Genomic DNA, 17,009 nt, shown 5'->3' with positions numbered 1-17,009 from the left:
TACCTACGTATTATAGTTGCCAACAAGGAAGAAGTTTACAATTCCAATTTAAATTAGCTGCTGAAGTTTTGTACAGTGAATAAACTTTGATTCATAAAATTGACCGCTTGACATATTTACAATAATAATACAAAAGGAATCGCCGAATATCGGCCACACTTATAATTCAAGATAAATGCAACGGAACCAGGGGACAGCGCAGTTACATGCACTTGCAATACCAATTATCCCGGGCCCACGTCCTGGTGGTTTAAGGAATGACTACCGAAAATCAAAGTGGCTACAGGGAGCAATGACATCCAAAAGGTCCACTACAAAATGGCTCACCATTTAAAGTTAGTCCAGGAGTTCGCTGTTAATATGCACGCCAAGGTAGACTCCTGCGCTCTGCTCAGGATTCGAGATAGACAGGACTCTCAGAGCCTATGTTGACCAGTGACTGCTTCTGGCCGGCCGGAGGGGCCGAGTGGTTCTAGGCGCTACAGTCTCGAACCGCGCGACCGCTGCGGTCGCAGGTTCGAGTCCTGCCTCGGGGATGGATGTGTGTGATGTCCTTAGGTTAATTAGGTTCAAGTAGTTCTAAGTTCTATGGGACTGATGACCTCAGATGTTAAGTCCCACAGTGCTCAGAGCCATTTGAACCATTTTTTTGACTGCTTCTGCATTCCAGTTTCGCTCACCGCCAGACCCAGGCGCCGGAATGTCAACACCGTGCGACCTCGCTGTACACCAAGCGCCGACTGACTTCTCGCGATGCTCCGTGCGCTCTCTTCCCTCTGACACTGCCCCCGGCCGAGTTTCACCTCGCGAGACGCGGCCGTCCTATATAGAGGGTACTAGCCAACCAGGACGCCGCAGAACTCGTAACGTCGACAGAGAAATGATCCTGCCAAGAACATCGCAGGGAGTCACGGTTTGATTGATTGTACCTGTGTAGCGAATCTATCCGGGACTTTTCAACACTTCTAAAGATAGCTAAGTCGATTATCGGTGATGTGATTCCAAAGTGGAAACGCAAGGGAACAGCCACGGCTCAGCCAAGACCCGGCAGAATTCATGTACTGACAGGCAAGGATCACCGAACATTGCGGAGGGTAGTTGTAAGAATCCACATGAAAGGAGCAGAAGGAACCAGTCGTGAGTTACAGAGTGCTGCCAGAAGCCCAGCTAGCACAGTCATTGTTAACAGGCAGTTAAAAATCATGGAGTACAATGGTTGAGCAGCCCCCCATTGGCCACACATTTCTGTAGTTAGTTTTAAGCGACGCTTGATGAGAGACGGACGTTACTAGGCAGTTTATGACTGGAAGCAAGTCATTTGAGGTGATGAATAACGCTGTACACTAGTAATCCGACAGGAGTGTTTGGATTTGGCGAAGGTCTGCAGAACGTTACCTGTTGCTGTTGTCAACAAAAAGTACAGAAGAGATAGTGTTATGGTATAAATTTGTTTTTCTTGTTTAGTGTATGGTGGCAACAGCCTTGTCGCAGTGGATACACCGGTTTCCGTGAGATCACCGAAGTTAAGCGCTGTCGGGCGGGGCCGGCACTTGGATGGGTGACCATCCAGGCCGCCATACGCTGTTGCCATTTTTCGGTGTGCACTTAGCCTCGTGATGCCAAATGAGGAGCTACTCGACCGAATTGCAGCGGCTCCGGTCAAGAATACCATCATAACGAGCGGGAGAGCGGTGTGCTGACCCCACGCTCCTCCTATCTGCATCCTCCAATTAGGATGACACGGCGGTCGGATGGTCCCGGTAGGCCACTCGTGGCCCGAAGACGGAGTGTTTAGTGTATGGTCCCAATATTGCGCTTAAGAAAACAGCAATTGCGGAAACATATGAACACATTTTACATCCATGTGTACTGCATACAGTGAGGAACAGTTCGGAGACGATGACTGTTTACATCAACATGACAATCGACACTGCCGTAAAGCAGCTACTGTGAGGCAATGGTTTGTGGACAGCAAAATTCTTGAAATAGGCTGGCCTACCCAGGGTCCGTAACTGAGCCCACCTTTGGGATGGGTTACCATGCCGACTTCGATCAACACTCCAGTGTCCAAAATGACGATCTTCTCTCGAGGGAAAATGAGCTACCTTCCATCTACAGACATTGGGACACCTCATTCAGAGTGTCCCAGTAGATTACAGGCCGTCATAAAGGCGAAGGGCAGACTCGCGCTATATACATTTTCACTAATAAATGTCCACATACTTTTGACACGTTCGAGAAGGATATACTTTTGACACGTTCGAGAAGCGTAAAGACCTCCTTCTTAGACGTGTAAAACTATAGAGCTTCTTTTATAGTAGATACACAAGCAAAGTAGCTCTGCAGTGCTACTATTGTCTAACGTTTCTCCTTAGTTCACACTGTTTCTTTGTTTATTCACGGAAGAAAAAGAGTTTATAATATTAGAGACGGAGAACTAAATTGTACTACGCAACGATTGTGACAGAAATCGATATTAATGCTGTGGAATCACCCTGGCAATCGTCGTTAATTATTTTGGAGAAGGCTGAAAATCTAAATCAAGACAAGGACTTGAACCGCCTCTCTTCAGAAATGTGTTGACTTCGCCAAATCACTCAGGTTTGACGGATTACTCCGTTCATTTGTACCGTGATTCACTCAGTTTCACAGGATGCGTTACAGTTTCTCGGATGCTTGTACCTACGTTTATTTCAAACAAGTCATCTTCATCCTTGGTACCTGCTGTTTAGTAAACTTCTGGATGCAGTCTGTATCCAGGTCCTAGTACCGAGGATTTGGCCATCAACTAAACTTGTTTGCTTCTTGCGTTGGTGACGTATCAGAGAGGTACCAATATAACGTTTGCTCGATTCAAGTGAAATTTCTGTGCACTGTCCAGGTAATATTAACTTCAGGATATTTGTATCTTGTTTTCTTGGGGGCTATCCAAGGCAATAAAACAAACCTTTGCAAGTATATATAGTCATATACATTCACTGATTTGCTGTCAAGTATCAAACTTTGTTAAGAATCAAGATATGAATCTTTTAATAAAGATTTTAAATGATCTATGTAATTTTAAAAAAAATATTTTTATGATCAAACTGTGAATGCTATCTCTACCGAGGCAGATTCAAATAAACATAATAACGGTGTCAATAAGACATAAAAATTTCAGAGTTTTAGCTGTAGTAGTTCCTGAGGTAATGGAAAATATTTGAAACAAAAAGCAGTTTTTCAGAAATCGGGCTTGAAAGCTCAGGTAAATGAAAATTCACTGTCGGTTGAAGAGACTGCTACAGACTTTGGAACTTTGTAATCTTTACCTTCTTGAGGATCAACCACATGTAGTCTCCTTCCCCTGGTGATGGATCTTGCCGCTTCTGTTGTATTCTTGACCATAGTTTCTGCCTTGGCGCGCTTATCCAGTTCTTGTAGGAGTGCTTCCGTATTACGGCCATATTGAATTTCAAACTGATTCATAACCTTTATTCGGCCTGCGTTTCCATCACTGAAGTTAATCACATCATCACTGGCCACCAACCTTCAGTGTTTGGGCTCTCTGGTCCATACATAGCTGTTGAAATATTCGTTTACAGTTTGCGTTTTTCGTGTGAGGCATTTCTGCAGATGATCTGGATGTGCTAGATCTCTATATACTTGTATTACTATCGCTACAGTATCTTCCTGGATGGTGTTTCTATGTATACATTCGGTTCCTGCTGCCTCAGCTTTGCGGTATTTACACCAGCCTTTTGGACACATGTTGTGTAATGGCTTCTCATTACTTGACGTCTGTGGAAGAACGTTGCACACACTGTTATTCATTTCTTCGAGGTTCTTTGCATTCTTTCTAATGGCTTCACCATAGTATACACGTGAGGCAATGCTGACCCTATGACTTATCTTAGAAAAAAGGTTAGGATTTATAGACTTAGAGAAACCTTTTGACAATGTTGAATGGAATACTCTCTTTCAATTTCGAAGTTGGCAGGGGTCAAATACAGAGAGCTAAGGGCTCTTAATAATTTGTACAGAAACCAGACGGTATTTATAAGAATCAAGTGGCATGTAAGGGAAGCAGTGGTTGGAAAGGGAGTGAGACAGGGCTGTAGCCTATTCCTGATGTTATTCAATCTGCATATTGAGCAGACAGTAAAGCAAGCAAAAGAAAAATTCGGTGTGTGAATAAAAATCCATGGAGGAGAAATAAAAACTTTGAGGTTTGCCGATGACATTGTAATCGTCTCAGAGACAGCAAAGTACGTGGAAGGGCATTTGAACGAAATGGACAGTGTCTTGAAAGTAGGATGTAAGATGAAGATCAACAAAAGCAAAACGAGGGTAATGGAATGTAGTCGAATTAAATCAGGTGATGCTGAGGGAATTAGATTAGGAAATGAGATACTTAAAGTAGTAGATCAATTTTGCTATTGTGGAAGCAAAATAACTGATGACCGTCGAAGTAGAGAGGATATAAAATGTAGACTGGCAGTGGCAAGGAAAGCGTTTCTGAAGAAGAGAAATTTGTCAACATCGAGTACAGATTTAAGTGTCAGGAAGTCTTTTCTGAAAGTATTCGTATTGAGTGTAGCCATGTATGGAAGTGTAACATGGACGATAAATACGTAGTTTGGACGAAAAGAGAATAGAAGCTTCCGAAGTGATGTGCTACAGAAGAATGCTGAAGATTAGATGGGTATAACACGTAACTAATCAGGAGGTACTGAATAGAACTGGGTAGAAGAGTAATTTGTGGCACAACTTGACTAGAAGAAGGGATCGGTTGGTAGGACATGTCCTGAGGCATCAAGGTGTCTCCAGTTTATTATTGGAGAGAAGCGAAGAGGGTAAATATCGCAGAGGGAGACCAAGAGATGAATACACTAGGCAAAGTCAGAAGGATGTAGGTTGCAGTAGGTACTTGGAGATGAAGAAACTTGCACAGGATAGAGTAGCATGCAGAGCTGTATCAAACCAGTCTCTGGTCTGAAGGCAACAACAACAACAAGGACTTTGCCGATGCATCTCAGCCCCTAAAATATCTGACGTTCGACTCGATAAGAATATTGTTTTTACATTTTTGAGATGTACAAAACACTTTCCTACTCTCACAACTCGAACAAGAGACTTCTAAAATACGTACTAAACCATTTTTTTAAGACATTTGCAGAAATTATTACCTCTCAACCACTCTAATTACGGCATGCAGTTCGATTAAACATAGTTTCTAGTACACTTAAAATCAATAGTGAACTGATATCACTGGCACTGGTTTCACTGTACACTTCATTACTATTTACAGTCTTCTTGTTAAAAGCATTTGGTTCTGAAGAACTTTGTTAAGTGATGTTTGCCCTGAACTCATTCTCTGGATGAAAACTTCCAGCAGGACATATTGTGTAGAATTTGTTTACCGTAATTCTTTTCCTCTTAAACATTGCCTTTCGTGCGGTCATATTAAAAAGAGAAAGGCAACTCAATGAACAACAAGTATGAACGTACACAACGAAAGGCTTAATGCGCATTACAAAACGTGGATGATAGCCACGTATTATACAACACAACTCAATGAACAACAAGTATGAAAGTACACAAGGAAATGCGTAATGCGCATTACAAAACGTGGATGCTACCACGTATTATTCCACAAACAGGAAGTTACATCACAGCAAGCAATGTCCCTAACCTATGCAGCAAGGTGTTTACTATAAATCAACATAAATCATCGCCTTCTACAGCAAATAGCCCCCTAGATATCTTGTCGTAACTGAAAACGTGCACCATGGTAGGCATAGAAATCGCTGGTGCAGTAAGGAATTTCAAAACAAATTAAAATTACTTACTGTCATCCAAAGTCAACGCGACATACATAAAATAAAACAGGAAACTTCGAACAACAATTTTCCTTAAAAAATTAAAGTCGACATTTTAGACCCACACCACCGTTTCTGCTGCTTTTAAGGATAGAAAATGTTTCTGATTTGCGCCTATGAAGTTCACAGTTAGATAAACTGTCAGTATCACTTCAGGTGTGAGTTGTCTGCACACATTGGTTTATAACGAATATTTATTATTATCTGCACTATCTAGAAAGTTCGTTCGATTCGTTTAACTCAGCGCGAGTAGTAAGCTGTCTCTCCGCCATTGGAAATAATGAAACTATTGCGCATATAAATTTTTCATTTAGAGATTAGGTACAAACATATAAATGAGCGTCAGGAAACGCTGTACAGCGTGCAAATTCCCGTTATGAGAATACACAGAAGCGACAATGTAAATTCAGTATATCCTTTTCAATTCAGCTGCAGAGAGTGGAAATAAACGGTTTTTATTCTTTCTGAAATAGCTTTCGTACATATTTAATTCGTGGTGTTTCTATTTTCGCGTATCTAGTTCAGGTAAACGAACGGGACACTATATTTCCTTTTTTTGAAGGTAGGACTTCACTCACAAATACTGTTGCCTCATTATAGCCACTATATGAAATTTAAACTAATAGTGGTACAAGCAACAACAGGAACTAGTTAACATTTCTCCAGGAAAGAATATTAGTTTTTAGGGTTCCGTGCCTCAGTCTGTAAAACCGGAAGGCTTGTATGATCGCCTTGTTGTCCGTCCGTGCTCTGTATGTCTGTCCGACTGTTAACAACGCTTTTTCTTAGGAACGCTTAGACGTATCAGATTCAAATTTATGACACATACTAAGGTCCCTTGGCAGTGTAAATCTCTTAAGCTTATAAGTCAATTTACTCAAAAGATGTAGCCGTTTACGTCCCATATGTTCATATTCGAAAATGCACTCATCACAACCTATAGAGAACCTTCCGTTGACCTAGAATAATGAAATTTGCGAAGACGCCCAGTTTCACACTACAAGTATAGGAAAAACTCCAAAATTTGTAATCTGTAATTATATCACACGAAAAGAATATTTCTTTTGTACCATTAGGGTTCCGTATTTCAATTTAAAAAAAAATACAGTCCTTATAGGATCACTTTCCGTCTGTCTGTCTGCCTATCTATATGTCCGACCTTCTGTTAAGACCCCCCTTTCTCGGGAAAGGATAGACATGTCAAGTTAAAATTTATGTCACATACTGAGATCTGTAGTCTTTGGATGATGTAAAAAATCTGTCTTCTACGTCAGCGTGATCGAAAAATTCGTCACCTGTAAACTCATTCATTAAAACCAATAGCGTGTTTGACGTAGAATTAGTAATTTTGCAACGAACAAGATTATACAATACAAGCACAGTAAAAAAATCTGAAAACATTTACAATCTAATAATATATAAAAATTATTTTCGAAATTAGAAGATATATTGCATTCTTCTTTTCAAAAGTGATTCCACTGTATGTTGTTGTAACCGCTGTCACACACTCACGCAACCTGAACGAGTACTGTGAGCGACTGACTGTTGCTTTTTCAGGGTGCCATCCTTGGGGGAATGGTGGGGCTCGGCTACATGGCGTGGGTGGTGCTGGGGACGCAGGCGTACATGGCCAGCGGCCACCTCACCATCCCCGGCAAGCCCATGTCCATCGAGGGCTGCAGCGAGGAACTCCTGCGGGCCGTCAACGTCACGGTAGCCGCCGTGGAGACCACGGCTGCGCCGGAACTCGTCAGGTGGGTACACCATGCGACATGGATCACTAGAGGGGGGGGGGCCGGGGGGGGGGGACACATTCATGAAATCAACCGAAAATGTCCATTTTAAGTTTATTTTTTATTCAATTGTAGAGCTCACGCACAGTAAGTTTCCGATGTTTCAATAATGAAATCGCATACGGAGTGCCTGAAAAATAATTAAATGCGTGATGCGACCTTTCAACCACTCCCACATTTTCAATACTAGTTCGATGAACAACGAGTCGGTGGATTACTTTGAAGCAAACATGTACGAGATACATGTAGAAACCTGTGACGTACACTCTTTGACTTCATGGGTTATCTGTGACTCAATTCCGTATCTTAGAAACAATAACAAACTGGTTGCTTTATTTATGCTGAAGCACTTCTTGTTTGTTAGCAACATTTTCATCTGCTAAAGTTCTCAAAATTGCAACTTACGAAGCAGTTTCCGTATTTAATGATGGGAACTTTGGGAGGGTAAATGCATTAGAGTGGATTGGCTTTAAAATAGGAAATTTCACGTAAGATGCCCTGAGAAAAATAGAATTACGGCGCCTCTGTGCACCTCTAACGTCTGTTGAATTCCCAGCATAGGAAAGAAGATAGACAACATCAAACCAGAAGAGAAGCCTTTAAGAGCAAGAGGTTCAAATATAAGGTCTTCTGAAGATGTGAATTAGAAGAAATGTTAGGCTGAAGTTTAAATTACATTTCCTGAAAATTACTTTTTTAAAGTTTCTATACCTTTTTCTCATACCCTACAAGATCAGAATTGTAAAAATTTTTTCACTTACTTTTATAAGCCCAATAAATGTTATCTCAAGAGTTAATTTTGGAATTCTGAATGTAAGCTGAGATATGGGGCGCAGTTCTTGAAATTCTGCATCAATGTTATATTACATTTAAAGAAATAAAACTAAAAATATTAAAGTTCTCCTCTTCGATGTGTTCAAAAAAATCTTGTGAGAAATGCTCACTACATGCAAAGAGATTAAAGTGGGAAAATTTCGTAGAAATCTCTTGAATAGTTTCTGAAAAAATGGTACATATGTTATTTTTAGAAAATAAAATTTTTTAATCCTATAAAAAGTTTGGATATTTATGATCCAAGTGACTTAAAAGTAAAAGCAAATTTAAATGTAAACCTAAATTTCCTGTAAATGTAAGTTTCATGTAAAGCATGATACATAGTATTGCCATATCTTCAAGAATGTAGATTTGGTGCATCTTTAAAAAAGTGTATGCTTTTCATGAACGTCTCCCTTAAGGAACAAAGGTATCCCGTATGAAAAACAGGAAACTTTATGTGTCCGAAATAGCTGTAGTGATGGTGCTGTAACTCATGACAAGACACTGCAAAATACTGTAGGTAGAAATATATATTTCAATGTTAATTCTGTGGTGTCACCGCCAGACACCCCACTTGCTAGGTGGTAGCTTTAAATCGGCCGCGGTCCATTAGTACATGTCTGACCCGCGTGTCGCCACTGTCAGTAATTGCAGACAGAGCGCCACCACACGGCAGGTCTAGAGAGACGTACTAGGACTCGTCCCCAGTTGTACGACGACTTTGCTAGCGACTACACTGACAAAGCCTTTCTCTCATTTGCCGAGAGATAGTTAGAATAGCCTTCAGCTAAGTCCATGGCTAGGTCGTAGCTAGGCGCCATTAACCATTTCTAGAGAGAGTCTCACTTGTATCATCAAGAATGCTGTATACACATGATGGATTAAAGTTAAGTATTCCAGCAGCTACGTACTTTTCTTTATAGCATTCATTACGTATCCTGTTTCAGACCTAACGCCAGCCGGCGTGTGTAAACGCGTGCCTTTCGGTTACCCGTCACTGTGGACTGGCTGTCTTGTCAGTCCACTGCAAATTCATCACGAAATTATGACAGGAAGTTAGTTACATCAAATAAGAAAGTAATATGGGACAGAGGGTGTCTCAGGAGGAACGATCAGTATTCAGGTATATGACAGGAACGATCCTCGAAGCGAAGTATTCTAGTAAACCTGCGCTCTAAAATGTATACATTCAGAGTTACGAGCATTTCATCATCTTCGATACTGTGAAACAAATTTCTTCTACTACAAGCTTTTTGGCATTTACGCTTTGACAGGTGGTGCTGTGGACCAAAACAAGAAAAATATGTTCACTAAAAATGAGCTGAAAAATGCATAACTTAGGAGCTGTGAGTACTTGTTTAGCTTCGTTCCTGTGAAACACACCTCTTCGCCTGAACAACGGCTCCGAGCTCTCAAAGAACGTAGTTTAGATCCCATATTTACTGGAGCATGTGTTCTTGTTTTGATCGACACTATCTCTTCTCAAAATGTGGAGAGCAAGAAGCTTGCAATAAAACGGAGTTTTTCACAGTATCGAAGATGAATAACTGCTCTTTGCTCTTAAGGTATGCATTTTGAAGCCAATGTTTACTAGACATTTTTGCTTCGAATGATCGTTCCTGTCGCATCCCTGAATATCGACCATTCCTCCTCGGAGACCATGTATACTGACGAAGGAGACTGGAAGAACCAGAATGAAGACGAGTATATAGCATTAAGAGCAAATGATATGTCAGTAACAGGTGAGTGCCGTGTTACAAAACTTTTTAACAGGCCTTTCATGATCGTTACTGAAAATATGGGGCTATCGGGCGAAGTAGATGTTGCCACGGAAGAATTCAGGACAGCAATTATAACCAATGAGTGTCCACAGTAACTTATATTAAGTGAAACAGGTACAGGGTTTATAATGAAATACAACAAAACTGAAGAATGTCTTTTGAATTTAGTAGTGCTATAGGGTAAGGTGGTAAAATTTGAATATAGGTAAAATTCCGATCAATATAAGGTTTCGCGCCATTTGTCAGTCTCGTAGCGTTGGTAGCACTTGCCTTTGTGTGGCGTTGTAGTGTAGCAGGTTTGTACAGCTTCTCCTGTCTTTTCCAACAACACACCACTTTGTGCTACGAAGATATAATTTTTTTCCTGTTAAGAGATAAGAGAAGCTACTTAGTCTAACGCGCTCTTATAAATTTTGATAGTTTCCACGCGCTTGTAAGTTCTGTACTAGTGAGGTTAGAAACTTGTTTTCTGTTTGGGCGTGTTCTGAGGCACCTACAGAGAAAGCTTCTGTAACATGTGCTGCCATCTCTTAGCACAGTCCTCTACTATTTACTCGTGATTTCACTCACGTCAATTGTACATTTTCGATTAGAAAAATGGTATAATTTCGATACCCTATTACAATTTAGATCAATGCAGTTTTTTAGTTTATTCCATCACAATTGTTTACCATAGACATATTATACACAATTATTGCATATAAATTCCGTATATTTAAACATTTTCCTACGCGATTGTTTAAAGCCACCTCTTATTTTCTAGATGGCACGAAAACGTGCAGAAAAGAAAATCTACAATAAACGTAGTCCAGCTGCCTTAGATGAGGCAATAAAGAGTGTAATGAGTGGACATTTGAGGCTTCCAGCTGCTTCTGTATTATATGACATTCCTTTCAGCACTGTACATGGGAAAGTGCAAATAAAAATGAAAATGCAAGCTGGATTAACTTCAACTAGTCCTATAGAAAACAGAATTGGTCATCCACCGGTACTAAGTTCTGGTATGGAAGACGCTTTGGTCCTGAGAGCTTTATTTCTAGAACAGCGTGGATTGGGTCTGTCGCCACTCCAGTTAAGAAAAGCTGCATTTCGGTTAGCTGAGAAAAATAATTTGAAACATCTATGGAACTTATAAAGCAAAGTTGCTGGAATCGATTGGTTTACAGTATTTGTTAAGAGACACACTTACCTTAGCCTGAGAAAAACCAAGTGTCTTTCGCGAGCCAGAGTTGAAGGATTAAATAAAACAGAAGTAAGTAATTATTTTCAGAATTTAGAAGAAATCTTAAAGGAATATGATTTGTTTGATAAACCAGAGTGTATTTATAATATGGATGAATCCGGCTTTCCTCTGAACAAGAGACCCACAAAAATTGTAAGTCGTAAAGGAAAGCGAGAAATTGTTTCATTAACAAACGTGGAAAGAGGAAAAAATTTGACTGTTGCTGCATGCATGACTGCAAGTGGTACGTATTTACCACCAATGGTAATTTTTAAAGGAATGAGGAAACGTCCTGAATTTCAAGATGGCTTACCTCCTTGTTCCATTGCGCACATGAGTGAGTCGGGATACATTAATGAAGAATTGTTCATGGTCTGGCTTCGACACTTCAAGAAATTCAAAACAATGGATAGCCCTATTACACTTCTTATTATTGACAACCATGACAGCCATACCAGGTTAGATGCTGTAGAATATTGTCGGGAAAATGGGATAGAACTGTTGGGATTGCCTCCGCACGGTACACATGTACTGCAACAATTAATCCAGCTTGCATTTTCATTTTTATTTGCACTTTCCCATGTAAAGTGCTGAAAGGAATGTCATATAATTCAAGTCCCTAAAGCCTCAGCATCACAGAAATGCAACTGACAGTATTCATTGCAATCCCAATGAAAGCATTACAAAACAACGATTCTGTACTATTTTCTGTGGTGCCTGGAGCAAATCTGCGTGCGTTGGGTGCCCAGTCAAAGGGTTCCAATGTACAGGAATAATGCCCTTTAGCAAAGACGTTGTTCCCGAGGCGAAATTTACACCTTCAACATTATTCGAGGCTCCTGCTCCTTCAATCTTCACCAGTCAGACTACTAACAGCATTATAGGAGAGGAACCCTTACGTTCAAAAGATGTAACTGAATAACACGGCAAACCCGTAACGCCAGGGTCCAGTACCACTCCTCAACACGATGCTGTCAAGGACATTTTTCGAAGTCCAGAGAAAAAATTATCGCCTCGGAAGAGGAAAACACAGACATCAGCTAGACTCACTTCAGATGAAAACCAGAAAAAACCTCCGCAGCAAAACTTTTTCAACAGGGCACAAGGAAAACAATGAACAAATGCCACGAGTACAATAAACAGAAATGTACGTCTATGAGCAATGATGAAAGAAGTGTACCAAGCTTCAAATTGCCAGCAAACAACGAGAATAATAGTGGATTTTCTTTATTGAATCATTATAGTGCAGAATCAGTAACTAAGAGTGACAGGACTCGCTGCCAAAAATGCAATGTTTGATACCACGAAGTATGCGTTGGTGTCCGAGGGAAAAAGTGCTTTTTATGTGGAAGATACCGGTGGTCAAAGCCGCGCAGGTTTAGCCGAGCGGTCTGAGGCGCTGCAGTCACGGACTGTGCGGCTGGTCCCGGCGGAGGTTCGAGTCCTCCCTCGGGCATGGGTGTGTGTGTTTGTCCTTGGGATAATTTAGGTTAAGTAGTGTGTAAGCTTATGGACTGATGACCTTAGCAGTTAAGTCCCATAAGATTTCACACATACAATTAGCACCAGTGGTCAAAACTGTACCAGGAAGTGATCACAATTGTGCCTAGTGTGGTATATTTTCGATCGATTTTTCTAAATTATGTGACCTTTCTTGTGTTGATACAAACATTTGTAATTGTGTAATATTTGTGTTAAATATTCATTAAACATCCAAGAACAAGTGCCATAGTTACAATTATTTCTTTTCTCAATATATTTCCAGTTACAATTACATTTGTTCGAAATGATCGCAATTGTACCACCTTACCCTGGGCACTTTGGAAATTGTGTGCGGGTTTCACCAATATATGGTCAAAAATGACTACAAATAGATAGAAAAGGATGTCAATCTGGTAATAAATTCAACTGGGAGGAGCATACCAGAGACCAGAGACGTGCCGAAGTACCAAAACAAATATTTATTTCCAAAGCAGATGTTATCAAATACAGGTGATATAAAAAAAAGAAGCTAGCCTAGTTTTGTTATTTTCATTCCATAACGTCACGCAGGACCATTGTTTAGAGTAACTCATCATCCAAACTAATTGTTCCGAGTCCAAGAGCGCGTATTACGATTATTTGTTGCGTTAACTCATTCAAAGGCGTGTTCAAGGAAGTGATTATCTAACTACAACTTCCCAATACATTTATTCATCCGGGAATGAATAGTGTATACCGTTCCCAAACCAATAGCTCAGCACATGACTCAAGATTCTTCTTTCTGTGGTTCTACATTTCGTTGTGAATCGTGTCCTCTTCAGAAATTCTTGACCAGTTAACCACGATCCAAGCCTCGAGCCTTCCATCAACTACAGCCAATTTTATGCAGGTGCTCCATGACTCCATCCATTCATCTCGTTCTCAGTCGATCCCGCCGTCCTTTTTCACCCCCTAGATTTCCATCCAACGTCATCTTATGTAATTCTGTATCGCTCATGCATTCTGCGCGTCGCACCAATCTCGATTTTCCCGATTTCACTATTCTAATAGATGGATCTTTAAATGCATGTACGCCTTATGACTATAGCTCCTCCATCTAACTTTTTCACAGATTGCGCCAATGATTTTTCAAACTATGTTTCCCTCAAAGATATGTAGCATTCCTGTGTCTTTTCGAGTTAATGACCATGTTCTGGGGCATATGTAAGCACTTTTGTCATAAGTGTTTTATGAATGGTTAATTTGGTGATACGACTTAACAGCCTCAGGGAAAATAATTTTAATGCGAAATAAGCTCTTTTATCTGCTATTAATTTAGTTTAATTTGATAAGAGATGTCGTCTGAGTGCGTGACTTTTGATCCCAGAAGTTGACACTATTCAAAACTCTCGTAACTGCAAGCGCCCAAAGTTGCTGATGGTGATCTGTTCTCCTTATTTGTTTTTCCAGCAGCTACGTTCTTTTTTTTTCTTTTGCTTTTTTTCTCTCTGCCGGTTGATATTTAGGCTCATGTTCCTAGGGGCTCGCTCAAGTGCTATGAATTTCTCCTTCCCTGTCTTCCTAGTTTTGGCAACTTTATCTGAGTCAATTGTATAAGCGAGTATCTGCACTGATTCATAAAAAATTATTTTTCTGCTTAGCAGATTTGCATACCCTCCAAATATTCTTCAAAGAAATATTAAACAGGAGACGCGCTAACGAATCTTGCACCATCCTGTATATCTAGTGGATCAGACACCATAGCTCCTGTTCTACACTACTTCACGCCTCATTCATTCTCATTTTCACAAGCTTTAAAAGTTTTCCAGGAGATTCTAGTTCAGTCAACGCACGGTGCAGCCGTCCTTCAACCGTGCTGCAAAACGCTGCTTCGTCGTCAATAAAGAGGTATTGCTAAGCCCTAGTTCCATAGTCTTTTTTAAAATTGCGCCAGGATCAATTTTTCATCTACAGTTGAGTTCCCTGGTATTAACCCACATGAGCATCACCCATTCTCTCTCTCAATAATTGAAACAGGACGGTAAAACAATATTTCAGAAAATACTTCAGATCACGGGTTTAGCAGCACAATTCCTCGACAGATATCACACTATCTCCTTTCTTGTATATAGGGAATATCATTTTTTTGCCTTCTATGCTGGGTCGTATTCTCCAATACAGAAGTTATCATCTAGCAGACAATATATTCTGGCTGTTTGCATGGTGTGAGATTAAACTTCACAAAGATTTAGTGTCACTGCCTTTGGTCCACAAAGCGATCCATTATTCAGGAACACATATATCAATAAACTGCCAGCAGCCATAAAATATTTAACTACTGACAAATTTCACCATAAGAATGGCCTAAAGAATTGCAGGGCGAACTGTAATTTCAAAGCCACTCCACATTTACGTAACATGCCAGCCGCTGTGGCTGAGCGGTTCTAGGCCCTTCAGTCTGGAACCGCAAGGCCGCTTCGATCGCAGATTCGAATCCAGCCTCTGGCATGGAAGTGTGTGATGTCCTTAGGTTAGTTAGGTTTAAGTAGTTCTAAGTTCTAGGGGACTGATGACCTCAGATGCTAAGTCGCATAGTGCTCCGAGCCATTTGAACCAGGAAAACATGGTGCCGCAAGCATAAAACCTGGACTGTGGAGGAACGGAATAAATTCATATCGTTGAATGAGTCTTGTACCACACTGTTTTCAAAGTCCCAAGTGTGAAACATTTCGGTGGTCCAGTGACGATTTGGGCAGCTATGTATATCGTGGTATTCCGTGCGCCCTGTGGTTACTCTACAACGCTACATTACTACCAAGGATTATGTGACAATCTTGGCTGATCAGGTCCACGCCATGTTAAAGTGTTTTTTCCCAAGTCGTAACGCTGTGTTCCAAGACAACAGGCTCTTTGGTCACACAGTTCACATCGTCCAGGGTTACATTTGCGAGCACAGAGATGAAATGTCGAATTTCCCCTGGCCACGGCAATCGTCATATCTCAATACTACTGAGGCTCTGGAGTGTACTCTGGAAAGAATTGTGCATGATAGCTATACATCATCCTTACCTGAGCTTGCCACTACTATTCAGGCAGAATTGAACACTACTGGCCATTAAAGTTGCTACAACAGGAAGAAAGGCAGATGATAAACGGGTATTCATTGGACAAATATATTATACTAGAACTGACATGTGATTACATTTTCACGCAATTTGGGTGCATAGATCCTGAGAAATCAGTACCCATAACAACCACCTCTGGCCGTAATAACGGCCTTGATACGCCTGGGCATTGAGTCAAACACAAACAGAGCTTGGATGGCGTGTACTGGTACAGATGCCCATGCAGCTTCAGCAGGGTACCACAGTTCATCAAGAGTAGTGACTGGCGTATTGTGACGAGCCAGTTGCTCGCCCACCATTGACCAGACGTTTTCAGTTGCTGAGAGATCTGGAGAATGCGCTGGCCAGGGCAGCAGTCGAACATTTTCTGTATCCAGAAAGGTCCGTAAGGACCTGCAACATGCGGTCGTGCATTATCCTGCTGAAATGTAGGGTTCCCCAGGGATCGAATAAAGGGTAGAGCCACGGGTCGTAACACATCTGAAATGTAAGTTCCACTGTTCAAAGTGCCGTCAATGCGAACAAGAAGTGACCGAGACGTGTAACCAATGGCACCCCATACCATCACGCCGGGTGATACGCCAGTATGGCGATGACGAACACACGCTTCCAATGTGCGTTCAGCGCGATGTCGCTAAACATGGATGCGACCATCATGATGTTGTAAACAGAACCTGGATTCATCCGAAAAAATGATGTTTTGCCGTTCGATCACCCAGGTTTGTCGTTGAGTACACCATCGCAGGCGCTCCTGTCTGTGATGCAGCGTCAAGGGTACCCGCAGCCATGGTCTCCGAGCTGATAGTCCATGCTGTTGCAAACATCGTCGAACTGTTAGTGCAGATGGTTCTTGTCTTGCAAACGTTCCCATCTGTTGACTCAGGGATCGAGACGTGGTTGCACGATCCGTTACAGCCATGCGGATAAGATGCCTGTCATCTCGACTGCTAGCG

General features: G+C 41.2%; 1 protein-coding gene across 1 annotated transcript in view; it reads left to right on the top strand.

Annotated features, from left to right (window-relative positions):
- Positions 1 to 17,009, top strand: part of LOC126100621 (sodium-coupled monocarboxylate transporter 1-like) — a 206,607-nt gene that overhangs the window by 170,552 nt on the left and 19,046 nt on the right. Inside the window, exon 13 of the mRNA XM_049911247.1 lies at positions 7,416 to 7,612. Coding sequence (XP_049767204.1) covers positions 7,416 to 7,612 — 197 coding nt within the window. The remainder of the gene's footprint in view (positions 1 to 7,415; positions 7,613 to 17,009) is intronic.

The sequence above is a fragment of the Schistocerca cancellata genome, chromosome 9 (genome assembly GCF_023864275.1).
Source record: "Schistocerca cancellata isolate TAMUIC-IGC-003103 chromosome 9, iqSchCanc2.1, whole genome shotgun sequence".
NCBI classification, from domain to species: Eukaryota; Metazoa; Arthropoda; class Insecta; order Orthoptera; family Acrididae; genus Schistocerca; species Schistocerca cancellata.
Note: the sequence above shows the minus strand (reverse complement) of the source record. Positions and strands in the feature narration are given on the sequence as shown.